Source organism: Gossypium hirsutum, chromosome D02 (assembly GCF_007990345.1).
Source record: "Gossypium hirsutum isolate 1008001.06 chromosome D02, Gossypium_hirsutum_v2.1, whole genome shotgun sequence".
In the NCBI taxonomy this organism is placed as follows: domain Eukaryota; kingdom Viridiplantae; phylum Streptophyta; class Magnoliopsida; order Malvales; family Malvaceae; genus Gossypium; species Gossypium hirsutum.
The window spans coordinates 5,714,931-5,734,817 of NC_053438.1; the positions used below are offsets into that span (position 1 = coordinate 5,714,931).

The window sequence follows — 19,887 nt, forward strand, 5'->3', positions numbered from 1 at the left end:
AACATAAAACTGCAAAATCATACGAATTTGACAAGTTGGAATTCAGTTTTCAAAAATTAAGAAATTTGAAAATATCCGCTACAAAAGTAAGTATCAAACTAAATGTTTTTCTGTAAAATGAATAAGTTCTATACATGAGTTTTTCTAAAAACAATGTAAGAGTTTTGCCAAAAATTAATAGTTTCAAATCATGTGATTGCTAAAGTTAGGTTGCAATTTCTAAAAGTTTTCGCTATTTTTATAAATAAATGTTTAATAGATCATGCTATGAAATAAGTGTTTTCTAATTTGAGATTTCCTAAAACTTGTATGAGCTTAGCTAAATTAATATTTCAAATCACAAAATTTCTAAGCTGGATTTTTATTTTCAAACGACTCGATATAACTCCTCCAGATTTGGCCAAAACGTCTAGACCGGGTTTGGGGTGTTACATTGATGTTTATCAATTTTGTGAAAGGGGTTGTAACACCCCAATTTATTGTTTTTGAATTATTAAAAAATGTCAAGTGAGTTAATCTGGTTCAATGGTTAAGTATTGTGATTGTGTGTTAGAAGTCATATGTTGAAACCTCTTCCCTTAATTTTTCATTATTTTTGTCCCAACCCCTGAATTTGGCTATCTAGTTTATTCCCCCCCCAATTGTTAACAAAAATGAGCTTGTTGGTTTAGTGGTAAGGCTTTAGCTTATCCAAGGGTCTTGTGTTCAAATCTTGTGTGTGTAAGGCAAGAATATTTTTGTTATTTCTCAGTCTAGGCCGCTCATATGATAGAATTTTTGTTGAGTTTGAATTCTAAGGGAAATTTGATAAGGATGGTGTACAATTTTAGTGGGAGTTAGCTAGGGATATAGGTAGTTTTCTAAAAAAAAATTATTTTGAAAATTATTTTCCCAAAAATCACTCAACTATTCCACTCTCCCTCATCTTTTGTTGTCCCAATTTGTTCCTTTCCCCTTTCACGTTTGTTTCTTTTCCCTTATCCTTCCATATTTTCTTTTGTTACAATGAAGCAATGGTGTGTCGTTTTCCTTGTTTTTCTTAAAAATTATTTTTAATTATTCTCTCATTGCCTTCTTGATTCTCGTTGCCATCTTGTTTGGTGGTGCTGATTGGTAACATCTCATTGTGGTATGGTATGGTATGGTCTGGTGTGCGTTAGAGGTTCGGTAAGGTCTTTTAATAGGTGGAAAAGGTTGTGTTTTATGAGTTTGGAAATTGAGTTATTATGTTGTTGATTGTTTTTATTTGATTCTATTTAGGTGAAGATTTGGTAACGCTTAACCCTTCGACGAACTAAGGATTCGTAAAGCTGCAATTTTTTCAAGGGTAAGTGATCAAAGCTTTCAATTAGGGACTGACTTGTTTTGTTAAGGCCAAAGGTTAGCGGTTGTGGTTGAATTAGTGGCATAGTTTTAATGTATCATTGCTAATTGTTCGTTTTGAATGTCGTTTTTAGGTTCTAGAATCTTCGCTGTGGTGTTAGCATCGAAAAATGACTAGGTGTGTAACAAAAATCTCGAAAAATAGCGAACAACGCGAAGCCAAAAAATTTATTGTCGACATTACACGACCGTGTGCTAGGCCATGTGGGCCACATGGGCTAGGATAATTAGATCGTGTGGGCCCATTTTCTGTAAATTTAGTTAGGGTTGTATTCGAAGTGCAATTCGAGGTTAGCCACTTCGTAGGTTCCGTAATGTGTTTTGCATGACTTTTAAATATGAAATCTGATATTCTGCTTTTGTTAGTGCAACTTCTGAAAGCATGATAGTATGTTCTGATATGTACAACATGTATGATATATATATGCATTTGTTATCTGATTAGTGTTTGCATGTGCATTGGGGTGGGATAATGATGTGATGGAGGAAGTGTGATAGTTTAATGATCTACCTTATCTAGTGGTTTTAACCACATATCTAATCTGGTGGCTTGACCACAGTTTTGTGATTCTAGCAGTTTACCGCATTATTTCTGGCAGCTTAACTGCACTATTTTGAAAAGTGACATACCCTCACTTATAGGTGTGTGGAATTGGATAAGTATTTAATTACCCTAATTGGTGTGTAGGGATGAACGTAAATGGTATGTAACGAATGGTGGTAGGATTTGTATATGCATTTGTATCTATTACTATGATTGTATTTGTTTTGTTCTATTTATTTAGGCCGAGTTACATACTGAGCTTGTTAGCTCACCCTTTATTTTATCCTTTTAGGTGATCAACACACTTAGGATCAGACGACTTACAGAAACTAGGGTTGGATTCTAAAAAACTAAACAAATTTTAAAAGGCTTTATGTTAACATGAACTTTTTAGACTGTTGGTATTTTTAGATTTGTTTTATGGTTTGGCTTATTTCGTTGGGACTTTTTGATAATTATCATCGTTAAACTGATATTTGTGCAATTTACATACAAAACTATATTTTTTCCAAATCAATAATGTCATCACTGAATTTTGCCTGGTTAGGGTTTTGGGTCGGTTTGATCTCGTATGGGCCCATTAGGTTTTAATTTTGGACTTATTTTAGCCTATTTTTAATCTTTGTTTTAAATATTAATAAAATAGTAATAATAAAATTTTGAAAAAAAAACAAACAAAAAATACAAATTACATTTTAGCCCTTGAACTTTTTAAAAATTACATTTTAACCCCTATTTTTTTCTAAATTTACATCTTAACCCCTAATAATTTGTAAATTACATTTGGGCCCCTAAGCTTTCTAAAAAGTAGATTTTGGCCCTATATTTTCCTAAAATTGCACTTTTACCCCAGAACTTTCGCATCTTCTGCAGTTTGGTCCTTCTGGACTTGTCAAATCGCCGCAACCAGCAGGCCAGCTCCAGCAGCCTCCCTAGGCCATGATTGCTCCACTGCCACCTGAAAACAAAGAAGAAGACAAAATTGAAGGATTTAAAAGAAGAAAATGAGAGAAAGAGAGGGGGAGTTTTTGGCAGCAAAGAAAAAATTAAAAAAATAGCAGCAAAATATTCAAAAAAATAGCAGCCCAAAACCTCCTCCCGCAACCATCGCAGCCGCACCGCCACCGTGACACCTCCACCACTACTACCTGCAACTCAAGCAAACCAAACAACAAAAAGAAAAGAAAAAACAGCAAGTAAAAGAAGGAAAAAAATAGCATCCGAAAAGAAAAAAGAAGGGAGAAAAGAGGACAAGAAGAGGAGGAGAGGACCACCACGCCACCGTCGGCCATTGCACCAGGCGGAGGAAGCGCCGTCGACTGCGCAAGGCAGCTAGGGTTCGGCCCAAAGAAGAAGAAGAAGAAAAGAAGAAGAAAAAGAAGAAAAAGAAGAAAAAGAAAAAAAAAGAAAAAAAAATATCATAGTTGGGTCAAACCGAGCCGACCCGGAAGCTGACCCGACCCACCAGCAACCCACCAGCAGTAGGCCCATTCCCAGTGGCCCAAAACAGCAACCAGCAAAAAAAAAACAGCAGCAGAAAAAAGGCAGCAGGCCTGTCCAAGCCCAGCAAGCCTGATCCAGTACAGCAAGCCCAGAACAGTAGGCCCAACAGCGCCAGCAGACCCAGGCCCGTTCCAGCAGCAGGCCAGCATCCAGCCCAACGCCCAGTGGCCCGATCTGCAGAAAAAAAGAAAAAAAGAGAAAAGGCCCATTTTCAAGCCCATAACTTGGGCTTTTGGTAATTTTTTAACCCAATTTAATTTAGCTCATTTATTTAAATATTGTCTTATTGTAATTAAATTCGCATTTTTTAAAATAGTTTTTTTAGAAACATTATTATGTGTAATTTTATTTGCATTTTTTAAAATATAAAAAAATCATTTTAATGGATAGGGCAACGAACCGATTTAATATCAAGCCGTTGATTTCATAGCTATGTTGGGTGAATATCGATGGCTCGTGTTAAATACGGGACGCCCTTTTAAAAAAAATTGAAAATATTCAAAAATTCTCGTGTTTTTAAAAAAATTTAATTAATTAAATAAAAATAAGAATTTCTTGTGTTTTAATAGAATTACGATTAAATATTAAATTGAATCAATTTGACACTAATTTGTTGATTTCATCGCTACGTTGGGAGAATATCATCGGTTTGTGTTAAATACGATATTTCTTTTCAAAAAATTTTGTGTTTTCAAAAAAATTCTCGTGTTTCAAAATTTTCGTGTTTCCAAAAATTTCCGTGTTTCAAAAATTTTGTGTTTTCAAAAAAATTCTCGTGTTTCAAAATCTTCGTGTTTTCTTTCTTTTTTTAAAAAAAAAAGAAGAAAAAATTTTTTCTGTGTTTTAACCGGATCACGATTAAATATTAAATTGAACTCGTATTTTTGAAAATTAAGACAACGTGCGTTTAACGAGATACCAATTTTGGGCGGCGCGAGGGTGCTAATACATTCCTCGCGCGTAACTGACTACCGAACTCTAATTTTCTCTGGATTTTAACGTAGACCTAAAATTACCTCTTTTTTTTAGAAAAGTTTAAAAATAATTTTTTTTTCTAAAAAGGGAATTTTAAAGGTGTCCAATCACATCTAGAAAAAAGGATCGGTGGCGACTCCCTTTTCAAATAAAATCAAAACTCCATTTTCAAATTTTCAATAATCACTTCGACTAGCGTCCGTGCCCAAAATTTTTTTAGGTCACTACAAATAACTTAGAAACTTCCGCTGCAAAATAAAGTAATCAAAATATTATTTCTATTTTTTTATTAATGTTTTGAAAAGTGAAGCAAGCTTTTGGGCCGACTTGGCCTAGAAATGAGTCAAGCTTAATTTTAAAAAAAAAAATTGTAGGTTACAGCTCGACCTATAGTCAACTCTAAGTTGCACAAAAGAGAAAAGAAAATGACACAAATATAAAACCCCATTAAAGTCTATTAAAACAAAGTACAAACATGGGCGAATCTAGAGGGTTGTCATGGGCCTTGGCCCCCTAAATTGGTCATTTAAAATTTTAAATTAATAAATATAAAATTGTACTTTGACTACTCCTAAAAATGATAAAATTTTAATTTAATCTTTTAAAAATTATATTTTTACTATTACAAAAATTACAATTTAATTTTAACCCTATCAAAATTAATATAAATACATAATATCTTATAACATAAAAAACGATACATGCACAAAACAAATAAATAGAATAATGTAATTGATGGATAACTTTATATGTTGCTATAAAATATATATATCTTAGTAGATTATTGGAAGTTTTTTTAAAGCAATAAGTACCATTATAATTACAATACAAATAAATAATTATAATCATAATTAACTATTACAAATCACAACAAATTATTAGTTAAAACTTTTATCTAACATTTAAATGGTATCCTCCGAAACTAAAGTAAATTAATCACGAAAACAAATCACATTATTAAACGTCACACACCAAATCAAATTCAGAGAGCTGGTGTGTTGATTCTAATAACAATGGCCTTAACCTTCAACCATTACCGAAAAGAAGAAGAAGAAGAGCCATCACCGACTCGAGAAAACGCGTCATCACTGACTCAGACAAATGCTGAGCAGGTAAAATTTGCTTTAGGTATTGAAAAAAAAGGAAGGGAACAAAACACGGTGGAGGAAAAGTCAAAGTGAAAGACTGATTTCAAAAATTACACATTTTGTAGATAACATAAATCGTGCAGGTGACATTGACACCAATCCTTTGACCAATTTCAATCTCTAACTATTTAATCAGCTGGAATCTTTTCCTCATATCCGCATAAGGTTTGGTACGAATTGAAAATTTCCGACATAATACTATATATAAAAACAATAAAAAAAATTACTTAAAGTAAAAAAAATTTTAAGTAGTTTGTTTCTTATTTTGTGTTTTGCTCAGTGGTGGTACCAGCTTTCAAAGTTGGCTATCACCCGCTTTTTTTCTCTCTCGCCAACCCTTTCTTTTTTTTCTTCTTATTCACTCCACAAGTCTTCTCTTTTTTTCAGTTTTCAGATTTATTTTGTGAGTATCTTTGTTGTCTTCACAAGTTGTGATGGATAGATGACAATGCATGTCGTTCGCTAAAAATCCACTGGCCACCAGTAGTTTTTCTTGGAAAGTGGGTGGCTTTTAGTCAGGTTCTCAATCTGTTTATGTTTTGAGACTATTTCAGAATAATAAATGGTTTCACGAGTCAATTTGGACCCCTGTTGTGTTTATATGTTTTTTGTTTGTTTTACCACTGTTTAATAAGTCTTTAGTTTTAAAAGTTTTTGTCTGCTCTTGTAGCACAATTTTTAGTCTTACTTATGCATGTAATCTTAGTTTTATAAGTGATTTTAGGAATAGTTTTGTTGCCGTCCTCTATAGTTTGGTGAATGCTCGATTCTTTTGTTGATTTTTGCTTGCCGCTTTGGACCATTCGGGGCTAATTAATTTCCTTATTGTGTTAAGTGCTTGCAATCACTCTAGATATGTCATACTTGAGTTGTGATAAAACCAATTGTCAATGTGTTATTTTCATTGAATGAATTAACGAATTCACATTTAAAAAGAAACATAAAGTATAAAATCATGCATATAATAGATATATAAAACTATTTATACATCAAAATTTATATAATATAAATTATTAAATGATAAAAATATAGAAGATTATTAAATTGTAATTTGATTAACATCAATATTATTGTTAATACGAAACATCGATTATTTTTTCCACTAATTATTTAATAAACTGGAAACTTCCACATGTTCTCAAACACAAAGATGATGTGGGGGACCTTTGCATAAATAAGGTGCCCAAAGTTAGGTATATACTTCATTAGAATTGAAAATTTCTGACATAATATTATATAAAAAAAGATATTAAATAAATATGATATCATCATAAAAGAATATATCATGCATATAAAAGATATTTAAAATTTATATTAAATTATCATAAATTTATATTTTAAATAAAAAATTATGTAGAGAATATATTTATATAAAAAAGTGAAATTTTAATTGAAAGGGTAAAATTAAAATATTGAAAATTATGGTGTGTTTCCAAGTACAAATTTTATTAAGATATATTTTTAAATTCATTAAATGATAAAAATATCCTAATAAAAATGTTTGTTATTTTATAAAAAGAATAAATTTTCAAAATTTCTAATACGAGTATGATTCAAACATGGATATGTAATTTTTTTTTAAAATTTCTTTCATTTATTTAAAGGGATTTTTAAAAGATTATATTTCATACTCAAATGCACAAGGGTGGATTTCGGGGTGGTAGGGCCGTCGACACCTAAATTTTGTTAAATTCATTTAAGTTCTCCTAAGTTTTTAAAATTTTTATTTTGATCTTATAATTAGTGATTAAAATTAGGATAAATTTGTATTTGGGCCCCTAAGTTTTCCAAAATTCCTTTTTTAAATTTGATTTCTTTTATAGAATTGATAATTTTATGATAAATTTAGTAACATTTTTAGTTCAAATTGACAAATTAATACAAAGTAGTAGCTAAATATTAATTTAGTAAAATAATTAAGCTAAAATAATTACAATATCTACTACGAATTGAGCAATTAACTTATTTTATCTTTCCTAAATTTAAAAATACCTTATTAAAAATGGGTCGGGCCTACTATGAATATGTTTATTTTATTTAAATACCCGCCCCTCTTTAATCAGCAAATTTGACTTTGCCCCTGAATATGCATTAAAATATCAAGTATGCATGAAAAATGAAAGGACAGAGTAATGTAGATCATTGCCTTAGATTTATTTTTGTTATGTTAGGCCAATATATTTGCCACCATTTCTCCATGCATGTAGTGGAACATAAGTAAACGCTATGTTGATCCAGAGCTATTTTGGATGAACAAAAAGGCTTGCACATGAATGAGAAAGCAAGACAAAATCTATGACAAATAATCGTGCAATTGGTATTTGAAATTTATTTGAAATCATCAGGATATTGCTCATTGAGAAACAAGAAGATATAGAATAAGCATTCGAATGAGTACAGCCATGAGCAACTGGTCTCTCATCAAACATGAAAGAAAACATTACTACATTCCATACAAGAATAAAACAGAACATCAGCCGGCAGTTCCTCTTATTATAAATACTAATTTTTCTAGTAGCTCAATTGTTGGGAATGGCTAGCCGATGGGAGCATTCTATTGAGGCTTCCCCAACGGTGGGTGTCCTGGATAGTGACCGTATGGTGGCTCATATGCTGGAGGCTCATAAACTGGTGGTTTAGGTTTTGGCTTTTCTTCCTTTGGTGGTGCATAAACTGGTGGCTTAGGTGGTTTGGGCTCATATATTGGTGGGTTGTTGGGAGGTTGATACATTGGTGGCTTGGGTTCTGGTTTTTCTTTCTTTGGAGGTGTATAAACCGGTGGTTTTGGTGGCTTAGGTTCGTACATTGGAGGCTTTTTTGGAGGTTCATACATTGGTGGTTTGGGTTCAGGTTTCTTTTTCTTTGGAGGTGTATAAACCGATGGTTTTGGTGGCTTAGGTTCGTACATTGGAGGCTTTTTTGGAGGTTCATACATTGGTGGTTTGGGTTCAGGTTTCTCTTTCTTTGGAGGTGTATAAACCGGTGGCTTTGGCTCGGGCTTCTCCTTCTTTGGAGGTTCATATATGGGTGGTTTGGGTTCAGGTTTCTCTTTCTTTGGAGGTGCATAAACCGGTGATTTTGGCTCAAGTTTCTCCTTCTTTGGAGGTTCATATACTGGTGGTTTAGGTTCAGGCTTCTCCTTCTTAGGAGGTTCATACACTGGTGGTTTGGGTTCAGGCTTCTCTTTTTTTGGAGGTGTATAAACCGGTGGCTTAGGTTCATATGGTGGTGGTTTCACCTTGGGAGGCTTGTATACTGGAGTAGGGGGTTTCCCATAATTTGGTGACTCGCAGGTACCAAAAGTGGGAGCGGTGAGAGTCACCATTCCAAGTAGCAATACTAGCAAGTGTGTTGTAGACATCATTGAGTCTTGGCTTTCTATGGTGCCATGAGAAGAGTTCTTCTTATAGTAGTTTTGGAGCGCTGTTGTTAGCGCATGTGTCAAAAATTTTTATTGTTTATGTACCTTTGTAAATAGTCAGCTAGATGTTATCAAATCTTTTAAATTATTCATGAATGTAATAGGGTCCATGTAGGTACAAGTTAGTTGAAATTTCGGACTATGGATACGCAAGACTGAGTCATGATTGAAGAAAATTAAAAAATATATCATAGGTCCCTATATTTTTCAAAATTTAGAATTTGATGCTTATATTTTTATTTTCAAATTTTAAGTCCTGTTTTCATTTTTTTTATTAAATTTGTTGATGTGATCTTTTAAAATAAAAAAAAGTTCACTTGGTAGTAACGTAACTGTAACAAGCCAATTTTGTCCGGCCCACTATAAACTAAAAATAATAAAATAAATAAAACCAAATGAATAAAAGTCCATTTACAAATTGGGCCCGATATATTACAAGCCCTGTTGACACCATTTTTTTGTGAAAACGGGATCGACTTGGATTTTGAAAATGAAAACGAAAATGGGAGTCGCCACCAGTCCTTTTTGATAAGGTGTGATCGGGCCACCTTGAAAAGTGGTTGTTTTTAATAAACAATTTAATTTTATTAAAACAACGATTTTGGTTCACGAAATTCAGGAAAACGGGTTTGGAAGTCGGTTACGTACGAGGAAGGATTAGCACCCTCGTAACGCCCAAAATTGGTACCTAATTGATTATTTAATGTCTTAGTGTCGAAGATTGAAAACTTTAAAGAGATTTAAAATACAATCCTTTATTGAAATGTTGAAAATTTTCGAGAAAAGGGCATATTTCACGTTAATCGAGAAAGAGAATTATATCCAGTAAGTTAGGACACAATGTCTTGAATTCCCAATGCGCGAATGAATGCCAAAAATTTACTTATTTAAAAGATATTTAGCTATTTCAGATTTTAAAAAGGGATCATGCTCAGTAAGTTAGGATGCGATCTTTTCTTCATTCCCGAGACCGTTTAAAACTTGAGAAAAAAAAGGGATCATGCCCAATAAGTTAGGACACGATTTCTTCTTAATTCCCGAGATCGTTTATAACTTGAGTTTGAAAATATCCATATATTTAGATTTATTGTGAAAATCGAAACCCCTTAAGTTAGGGTATGACCTTCTCGAATCTAAACACGAGATTTTGCTTATTCAAAAATCATAATTTATGCATTGAATAAAATTAATCTAACACGAAATGGTAGAAATGAAACTAGGTGTTAATATGCGTAACAAAACGATATTGAATGCAATGGTGTAAAAATAATACGAGCAATAGCAACAAAATAAGATAAATAGAAAGACAAATCAATAACATACAAAATAACAAGTACATAAGTAAATAAAATTAAAACATTCTTTCAAAATAATAATGGAAACGTAAATAAATAAAGAAAATGAATAAAATTATAAAAATGTAAAAAGATATATATGTATGTATATATATGTATATAAAAATTATAAAATGTAAAAAATATATATAAGTATGTATATATATATTCATGAAAATAAATAAATAAATAAATGTATATAGATATATATATAGATATGTATATAAATTAAAAAATATATATACGGGTATGTATGTATATATAAATAAGTTGTAAAAAATATATACGTGTACATTGATATATATTATGAAAATGTATGTATGTATATATATAACTAAATTTGAAATTAAAAGAGGTATGAATGAGTAAATAATTATAATAATACTAAGGTAAGTAATAATAATAAATTAATTAGTTTAATAATAATAAAAATAACAATAATGGGACTAAATTGAAAATAAAACAAAATTCGAGGGGAGAAATCGGAAATAAAATAAGGCAAAGGATTAAATTTGTGACACGGGCGAAATGAAGGGGACCAAAAAGGAAATTTATCCAGGCCTCGAAAACGGGCAGCTTCGATGGGGACCAAATTGAAAGCGCAATAAATTATAGGGCCGAATTAAAAAAATAGAAAATACTTAATTAAAAAACATTAAAAAAGCAGAAGGGCTAAAGTTGCAATTAACCCTTCCAATAAAACACGTGGATACTAGAGTGGGTCGGGTCGGTTCTCGAGTTTGCTCCGAAACGACGTCGTTTTGGGCATTTTGGATCTAGGCCAAAACAACGTCGTTTTATCACCCCTATATAAGTTAAAAATTTTCTAAAAAAAATCAATTTTCCCCTTTCTTTCAAAAAAATTTCTGAAAATGCTCTCCCCCTTTTCTCTCTTCCCCAGAAACCGGCCAGCCTCCAACGAAGGCTCCGACCATCGGCCACCGGTCGCCGTCGCCTACGCCGCCGTACGCGGCAGCGAGGAGTCAAAAAAAATTCCTTTTTCTTCCGACGCGCTCCCTCGGCTTCTCGAGCACTCCGGCACCGATGAACAGAGGTAAAAACTCCTCCCTTTTTTCTTTTATTTCGAAAATAAATAATAATAATAATAAGTGAAAAACAAAAGCAAAAAATAAAAGCAATCACCTTAAAAAACGATTTCTATTTTTTTTATTTCTCAAAATGTTCTCTTTTTTCTCTCAATGTTCGTAAGAAAGAAAAAAAAACCCATTTTACAATGGTTGCTATGGCTTTATAGCCATTTTTACAATATTTTTAATCTATTTTTGCTTGTCATTTCTCTACAGGCAAGTGGGTGAAGCAGGTGTGGCGGTGGCAGAGGCAGAGAGCAGGTGCAGATGGGACGGTGGCAGCTGTGCCACTTGCATTGACGTGACGGTGGCAGCGCTAGGGTTTCAGAAAAGCTGAAACCTTAGTTTGACTAACTGTTGCGTCCGATGGAGGTTTGGGTATTTGGGCCTCAATTTTGGGCTGGGGACCTTGGGCTTGTTTGGGCTGCTGTAGCTGGGTTAAATTTTTTTGTAAATTATTTGGTTCCTTTGGTGCAGGTCCGGGCATAAATTGGGCCTTACAAGCCCAAATGGCCCAAAAGAAAAAAACCTAAAGCCCACAACATTAATTTTTCAAAAAACTAAATAGAAACCCTAGCCTCTGCGTCGCACCCCACGTTAGCGTGCTCGCCGGCCGAGGCCTGATGCGCCCTTGCCGCCCTTGCACCAAAATGGCAAGGCTCAAGTCCCGTCATCATTGTTGACCCTCCACCGTCGCCTGCAAAAGAAAAACAAGGACATCAAATGCAAAAACAACAAAAGCAGACAGTAAAAAATGAAGAAGCATAAACGATGTTGTAAATCAACTATAAAAGTCACAACAACCACCATGTATTTTTTGGACAGAGAAATACAAAAAAAAAGCATCAAGTTTCAAAAAGGTAGGATTTTTTTTTCAAAGCCCAAAAAAGGGAAAATACTTACTTGAAAATTGTCATCGTCACCGCCGTCATAGGTCCTTTTCCTCTGACTTAAGGAGCCTAGGAACCCTTTAGGGTTCCGTCGAAGGCCTCGTCAAAAAAGGGTGAAACCTTTCGGTTTCTTTTCCTTTTGCTGAGCGTCGGTTAGGTTTCTGGGAATTTAAATCCCAGATCTGTGTTCTATTCGAAGAGGGGGGATCTAAAAGGCTTTCTTTTGGGAGTTTTCAGCCACCGGAGGTTACAGGGCGGCCCTTGGTTGGATATGGGAGAGATTGGAGGGAAAAAAAAGGAATAGGAAACCTTTTTTTTAAATGAATGGGAATGAGTTTTTTTTTAATATTTTTTAACTTATATAGATTGAGATAAACGATGTCGTTTCGAAGGAGTCTAGAATGCCAAAAAACGACGCCGTTTTGGGGCCGAATCGCCAACCCGACCTGAATCACCCTTAGGATCCATTTGTGTTTTAGGGGGATTTTTGCGGCTTTAGTCCTTCCGCCTTTTGAGTTACCTTAATTTGGTCCTAATTTCACTGTTCTTTCTTTTTAGAAATTAGGCCATTTTATTTGGGTTCATTTTCAATTTGGTCCTCAGACCGCTGACCCTACGGGGAAGAACGCGTGTATTTTTTTGGATTAATTTCTTCGAAGCCCTTGAAACTTTGCATCGCGTTTTAATTTAGTCATTTACGTTTCAATTAGTCCTTATTTTCCCTTTTTCTTTATTTATTTTGCGATTTATAATTTAATTTTTACTTAAATTTCAATTTAATCCATAGTTTTGTTAATTTTGCCGTTTTATTTACTATGCCATTTATTTTAGCATTTAGATTTATATTATTTACGTTTCCTTTTCGTTTATACACTTTTATTTTTATTTTTCCTTCATCATTATTATTATCATTATTTTATTTATTTATTTATATTATTAATATAATAATAACTATGTTGTGCTATTACTATTATTATTACAAAATTGATATTCTCATAGTTATTGTAGTTGCAATACTATCATCATTTATCAAGACGTTTTTTTATTTATTTTATTTTTATTCTATATTTTGTTTATTACCCCAATATCATCCTTCCATTTTTACCTACATGGCTATTTCTATTTATTTCATTATCATCATTTCATGTATTATATCACAACATATTCATTAGTTTTTGTTAAAAATATATATATCGTTTTCAGAAAAGAGTTATCTTCGTATAAAATATTCAAAACCGAGGTAATGTTCATTATTTTTGAGATTCGAAGAAGTCGTGCTCCTAATTTACGGAATATGGCATTTTCTTAGAACTGAAATAATCGAATATCCTATTTAAAATAACAAAAAAAATTAAGTAACGATCAAAACGACGATTATTCTGGTTTTCGAAAGCTAAAGGTGTCGTGTCCTAACTCAAGGGGCATGATCCTTTTTCTCGATTAATTCGGAATAAAGCCTTTTCTATTAAATATAGTTAGGTAATGTCTTAATACAAAAAGGGATCGCGTTTTAAATTCTCTTCAAATTTTCAATTTTCGACACTAAGACATCAAGTAATCAACTGGGTACCAATTTTGGGCGTCACGAGGGTGTTAATCCTTCCTCGTGCGTAACTGACTCCCAAACCTATCTCTTGGATTTTTGTAGACTGAAAATCATTTTAATAAATCAAACATTTTATTAAAATTACGAGGTGATCCGATCACACCTCATAAAAATGATTGGTGGCGACCCCATTTTCTTTTGTTTTAAAATAAAAAGTCGATTTTAAAAAAGGTTTTGACAGTAACTAAACATGATCAAGGGTTGGGTAGCCCAATAGGCTTAGTCCGACTTGAGTCGGGCTTGGACAAATATTTTTGCACCTCAGACCGGCTCAACCTGGTCATAATTCAATTTAAATAAGAAAAAAATATTTATATTATTTAAATTTAATTATAAAACTATATAAATATCAATTAAAAATATTTTTAAATATTTTATTAATTTTTGAATAGTGAAACGAATTTTTTGGATGGGCCAGCTCGAAAATGGGTTTGGGCTTGAATTTTTTTGGAATCGGGCCTTGGCTTGGCCCATAGACGGCTCAAAATGTTACTAAAAGATGATGTTGTAATGAACCCGAATTTAACAAAATAATATTAACAATGTTAACAGTTGAACCTGAATTTTGAAATCTAAAAAGTAGAGAGACTAAAGTAAAAATACAAAAATTAAATTCTAAATTTATAAAGAGTACAAAAACTTATGACATATTCTAACTTTGAAGAAAAACTTATGGTCATATTTGTGTTCTTTTTTATACAATGCTTAGAACTATCCATAGTTTCTTCCAACCCATAAATAGGAGGATAATGCGCTTTAACACATTCAAACCCACATCCTCCTGTATTGGCAATAATGTCCATACCAATTGAATAAAGACTCAATCGGTAGGATTAAATCATGACTTAAATCTTTACCTTATGTATACATATTTATATTTACTTCTCTTTCCATGAGGTATTTATATTTACTTTCTTTATAAGAAGATTGGGACATGAACACCAGATAAATTGACGCATAAAAACTAAAATGTCACTAAATTGACTGTAGAAAACATTGTCGGTAAATTTAGTGTTTCATCCGGCCATTTTATTTAATCTCAATTGGTAAACTTTAACTACTCATAAATTTTTTTAAGACAAGAAATCAAATTTATTTAAAAGAAAGTAAAGAGAGTTGAATGCTCTTATTTTTCTTTAAATTACTTAGTTTTTATTTATTTCAATTTAAGAAAAAATTAGGAAAAAAAGTAATTATTTTTTTAAGATGCGAAATATCATTTCTATCTTTCTATAAATTGTTTTAGAAATCGGATTTGATTTGAAATAAATCAATATGATAATTTGTTTTATTATTTTCCATAGTTTAACCACACACAAAATTTGGGATATGATCGATTTTTAAAGGTTCGGAAGGATATTGTATTAAAAGAAGGTAATGTAGTCTCTTTTAATTTTGAAATTGAGTAAATTAAGTTTTTTTAAATCGAAGTAATTTAATTCTTGTCAATTTTGAAAGAGAACAATTAAGGACAATTAATTACCGCGCTAATTTTTTTTTCAATTGTAAATAATTCTGATTGATATAATAACAAATTTAACCTTCAAAGTTTACACATTTTGTCAATTTAATAACGATTTAACAAATTTAGCTAGCAACATATACATAAATGTTGAGGCTAAATTTATTGAATCTTTTAAAATTTAGATCAAATTAATAAAACATGTAAACATTGAAAGTTAAAATTAATGTTATATCAGTTAAAATTATGTTGAGGATGGTGTTTTTACAAAAAAATAAAAGTAAAATAAAATATGAATTTCATTTCCGCGTATGTGTAGTTCCTAGCACTACAACAAAACAGCCTTAAAATAAGATTAGCAACATATGGTCAAAGGTACCCCAACTTGTGAATAAGATAAAAACAAGTTGTTAAAAACCTTTAAATTTTTATGCTTTCAATCTCACCAAAGTCATCTTTTCTCATTACTGTAATCATCAATTTGTTATTATTATTATCATCATAATTTTTATTTAATTTAAACTTTGAAAAATTATCAGAATTGGTAGTTTTCTATGGACCTAATTGTGTCTGTCGGTGTAAAAAATACATAAACTAACTTACGATTTTGAATCTCAAATTTAATAATATGTGTATTTGTATTTGTTTTTCTGTAAATGTACTTGTTGAGAAGTCACAATCGTAATTGATAGTTACATTTATATATTAGAAATTGGGATCTCAAAATTTTAAAGTCTCCTCTTTATTATTAAACTAAGCTTTCATTGGTACCACCAAAATTTGATTGGCATCCTATCGTGATTAATATTTACTTGATTTCGAGTATAGTTTTTTTTACAAAACAAATAGTAAATTAAAAATAATATAAAAAAATTATAAATATTATATTTCAACACTAGTTTTTGATTTCATTGGTTTTTAACAATATTAAAAATTCATAAAATTAATAAAAATATTAAAAATTAATAAACCGATTCAACGGCTAATTTTTTATTTACCAATTTAATCTTGTACAATGGAATGCACTAGAAAACGTGAGCTTAAAACAAGGATCATGAGCAGGTAAAATTTGCTTTAGGTATTGAAAATAGTGGAAAGCAAGTCAAAGTGGAATGCTGGTTTCAAAGATTTGACATTTTTAGCTACATAACTCCTGCAGCTGACATCGACACCAAATCCTAGTTTCAACCTCCAATTATGTAATAAGCTGCAAATTTTCCGCTTCTCAAACATATGGCGGGGCAGTGGGGACCTTTCATTGGTAAGGTTAGGTAAACACATGATAGCAATTGAAAGTTCCCGACGTAGTACTATATGAAATTAATTAAAATGTTACATAAAATATAATATCATGCAGATAAAAGATATTAAAAAAAATATGCTAAGAAGTCAAAATGTATATAATAAACTAATATTTGAGACATTATGACATATATTCTAAAAATAATGCAATATTTATTTTTGAAAAAAGTCATAATATTTTTTTATGTATTAATTGCTTAACTTTGTCTTTACTTGTTTGGCAAAACTAAAGGAGAATAAAATTAGTCAGATAACAATAAAAGCGAATTTTCTTTAAGGCGATGCATTTTTTCCCTCCTTTTTTGTTCATCTGAATGACATTGTAATTAGCATTTTGGAGGGATATTGCATTTGGCATCATCTATGGTATTTGAATTTGAATTTGGTTGTTATTGCTTGACAGGAGTATGATTTAAATATTAATACGTTAATTTTTCTTTTTAAAGTTAGAGAATTGTTGAAGGATCATATCTCATATCCATATCTAAAAATGTGTCATATAGAGTGTCAAACATGCATGAAACATGGAGGGTCAGAGTAACATACAGCATTGCCTTACATTTATTTTTTTTATGTTAGGCCAATATAATTGCCACCGTTTCTCCGTGCATGTAGTGGAACTTAAGTAATGTTGTGTTGGTCTGGACCTATTTTGGATGAACAAAAGGCAGGCATATGCTTGAGAATGCAAGAATGTCTATTATAAGTAATCCTGCAGTTGGCATTTGGAATATATGTGTTGAAATCAGGATATTGCTCATTGAGAAACAAGAAGACATAAAATAAGCATTCCAATAGGTACTGCCATCGGCATTCTCGCAGGTAAAAGAAAACATTACTACATGACATACAAGAGAATAGAACATGAGTAGGAAGAAACTCTTATTGTATAGATACTAATTTATCTATATAGCCATAGTAGCTCAGTTCTTGGGATGGCTAGCCGATGGGATCTCTCTATTGAGGCTTCCCCAATGGAGGGTGTCCTGGATAGTGACCATACGGTGGTTTCTTTGGATGTTCATAAACTGGTGGCTTGGGTCCTGGTTTCTCTTTCTTTGGTGGTACATAAACTGGTGGTTTTGGTGGTTTAGGCTCATAAACTGGTGGCTTCTTCGGAGGCTGATAAACTGGTGGTTTGGGTTCTGGTTTTTCTTTCTTTGGTGGTGTATAAACCGGTGGCTTAGGCTTAGGCTTTTCCTTCTTTGGTGGTTCATACACTGGTGGCTTGGGTTCAGGCTTCTCTTTCTTTGGTGGGGTATAAACTGGTGGCTTAGGCTCAGGCTTTTCCTTCTTTGGTGGTTCATATACTGGTGGTTTGTGTTCAAGCTTCTCTTTCTTTGGAGGTGTATAAACTGGTGGCTTTGGTTCGGGCTTTTCCTTTTTTGGTGATTCATATACTGGTGGCTTGGGTTCTGGCTTCTCTTTCTTTGGTGGTGTATAAACTGGTGGTTTAGGTTCAGGTTTTTCCTTCTTTGGAGGTTCATAGACAGGTGGCTTATGTTCATAAGGTGGGGGTTTCACCTTAGGAGGCTTATAAACAGGAGTAGGGGGCTTCCCATAGTTGGGAGACTCATAGGTACCAAAAGAGGGAGTGGCTAGAGCGGCCACTCCAAGTAGAAATATTAGCAAGTGTGTGGTAGACATCATTGAGCTGTTTGCTTTCCATGATGCTATGAGAAGAGCCCTTTTTATAATGGTAAAGGAGCCTTATTGACAGCCCAAGTGTTGAACAATTTTCTTGTTTTCATACCTTCGGAATAGTCAGCTAGATGTTAGTAAATCTTTTAAATAATTCATAAATGAAATAGGGTCCATTGAGGTCCCACTTAGTAGAAATTTTGGACTACGGATACACAAGGCTTACTACGGATACACAAGGCTTAGTCATGATTAAGGAAAAGTATAGAAATGTTGTCGTAGGTATCGTAGTGAAACAAAAACAAAAAAAAAATCAAATACATAAATAAATCTAGTTATGGTAAAATACTTAATTTTTGAAATATATTTAAGTATTTTTTTCTCATACCTAAACTATCATTTTGTTATCATTTTATCCAAAAATTATTCGATAAGAATGTGTCACCTGTTATGTTTTTATTGACAATTTTTAAATTTTTTTATTAAATTGAGACAATAATGATAATTTAAGTGACAAAAAAAAGATAAAAAATTAAATACCAAAAAACAGATATAATTTAAGGATTAAATGGTGAATTAAACTTTTGCATTATGTATCCAAATTTATATTTACTTCTATTTCAATGAGGTATTACTTTCTTTAAAAAGCTAAGAAGCTTGAGACATGAACAATAGATTAAATTGGTACATAAAACTAAAACATTGATAAATTTAGCATTGTAGTGTTTTATAGCGACGTTGTATTTATCGGGGAACCAAAGATTAGACTGTGATTAAAGGTGTTTCATGGAGGGCTTTATCCTCATCGCTTCACTCCTCGCCTATTGTGTTTGATTAGAATCGCTAGAAAGATGTAGAGTTTCGAATTTTCCCTTTGAAATCGGTATATTTCGCTGAAAGGAAGATTCAAGGTTTCTCTTTTAAAAAAATATGAATGGCGACAAGAATGAATGAAAGTGATTAAGAATTTTTTTTTTCAAATTAGCTTAGGGTAATTGGCTAATTGATCCTTGTCCATTTTAGTCTCTCAACCTTTAACCACTCGATTTTTTTTCTTTTCTTTCAATTTAATCTTTAGCTCAAACAAAAGAAAAAAACTCAAAATTACCAAATTACCACTAACTTAATAATTTAGAATTTGAATCTCCAATATAAATTTCGCATTAATAGAAGTTTTCTAGGTAGTTATAGTACTATTAATTCTCAATAAACATTACGATAATTTTATCAGAATTTCGTGAAATTCGACACTCAAAATTTCGAGACATTATAATTTTATAATTATTTATGTCTTGGGTCTTTTTTAGGAGCACTCACCTCCGCTATATGTCAATCTTGATTATTTATTTTCTTTTACGAAAATTTTCATTTTTGGAACTAATTGATCCACTATATTTCAAGCTTGCGTTTCTTTAAAAAAAATTTAACAGATTGATCTACCGAGACTTTGATTTAAATTAAAGCATTTCCAGCTAATTTGTAAGACTTGATTCCTCTTATTAGGTTAGCAAATACATTTGACAGTTGATTTGCAATAAAATAAAGATTGTTGAAGAAAGCCCTTTTGAATCATCTTATGAATCAAAGACT

At 32.0% G+C, this 19,887-nt stretch overlaps 2 protein-coding genes across 2 annotated transcripts; both read right to left on the reverse strand.

Annotated features, from left to right (window-relative positions):
- Positions 1–7,880: 7,880 nt before the first annotated feature.
- Positions 7,881–9,011, reverse strand: LOC121203085 (repetitive proline-rich cell wall protein 1-like). Its single transcript, XM_041088158.1, has one exon. It carries the CDS (start codon positions 8,915–8,917, stop codon positions 8,108–8,110), a length of 810 nt encoding a protein of 269 aa, XP_040944092.1. The 5' UTR covers positions 8,918–9,011; the 3' UTR covers positions 7,881–8,107.
- Positions 9,012–17,393: 8,382 nt separating this feature from the next.
- LOC107936248 (repetitive proline-rich cell wall protein 1-like) lies at positions 17,394–18,320 on the reverse strand. Its single transcript, XM_016868940.2, has one exon. It carries the CDS (start codon positions 18,304–18,306, stop codon positions 17,614–17,616), a length of 693 nt encoding a protein of 230 aa, XP_016724429.1. The 5' UTR covers positions 18,307–18,320; the 3' UTR covers positions 17,394–17,613.
- Between the last annotated feature and the right edge of the window lie 1,567 nt (positions 18,321–19,887).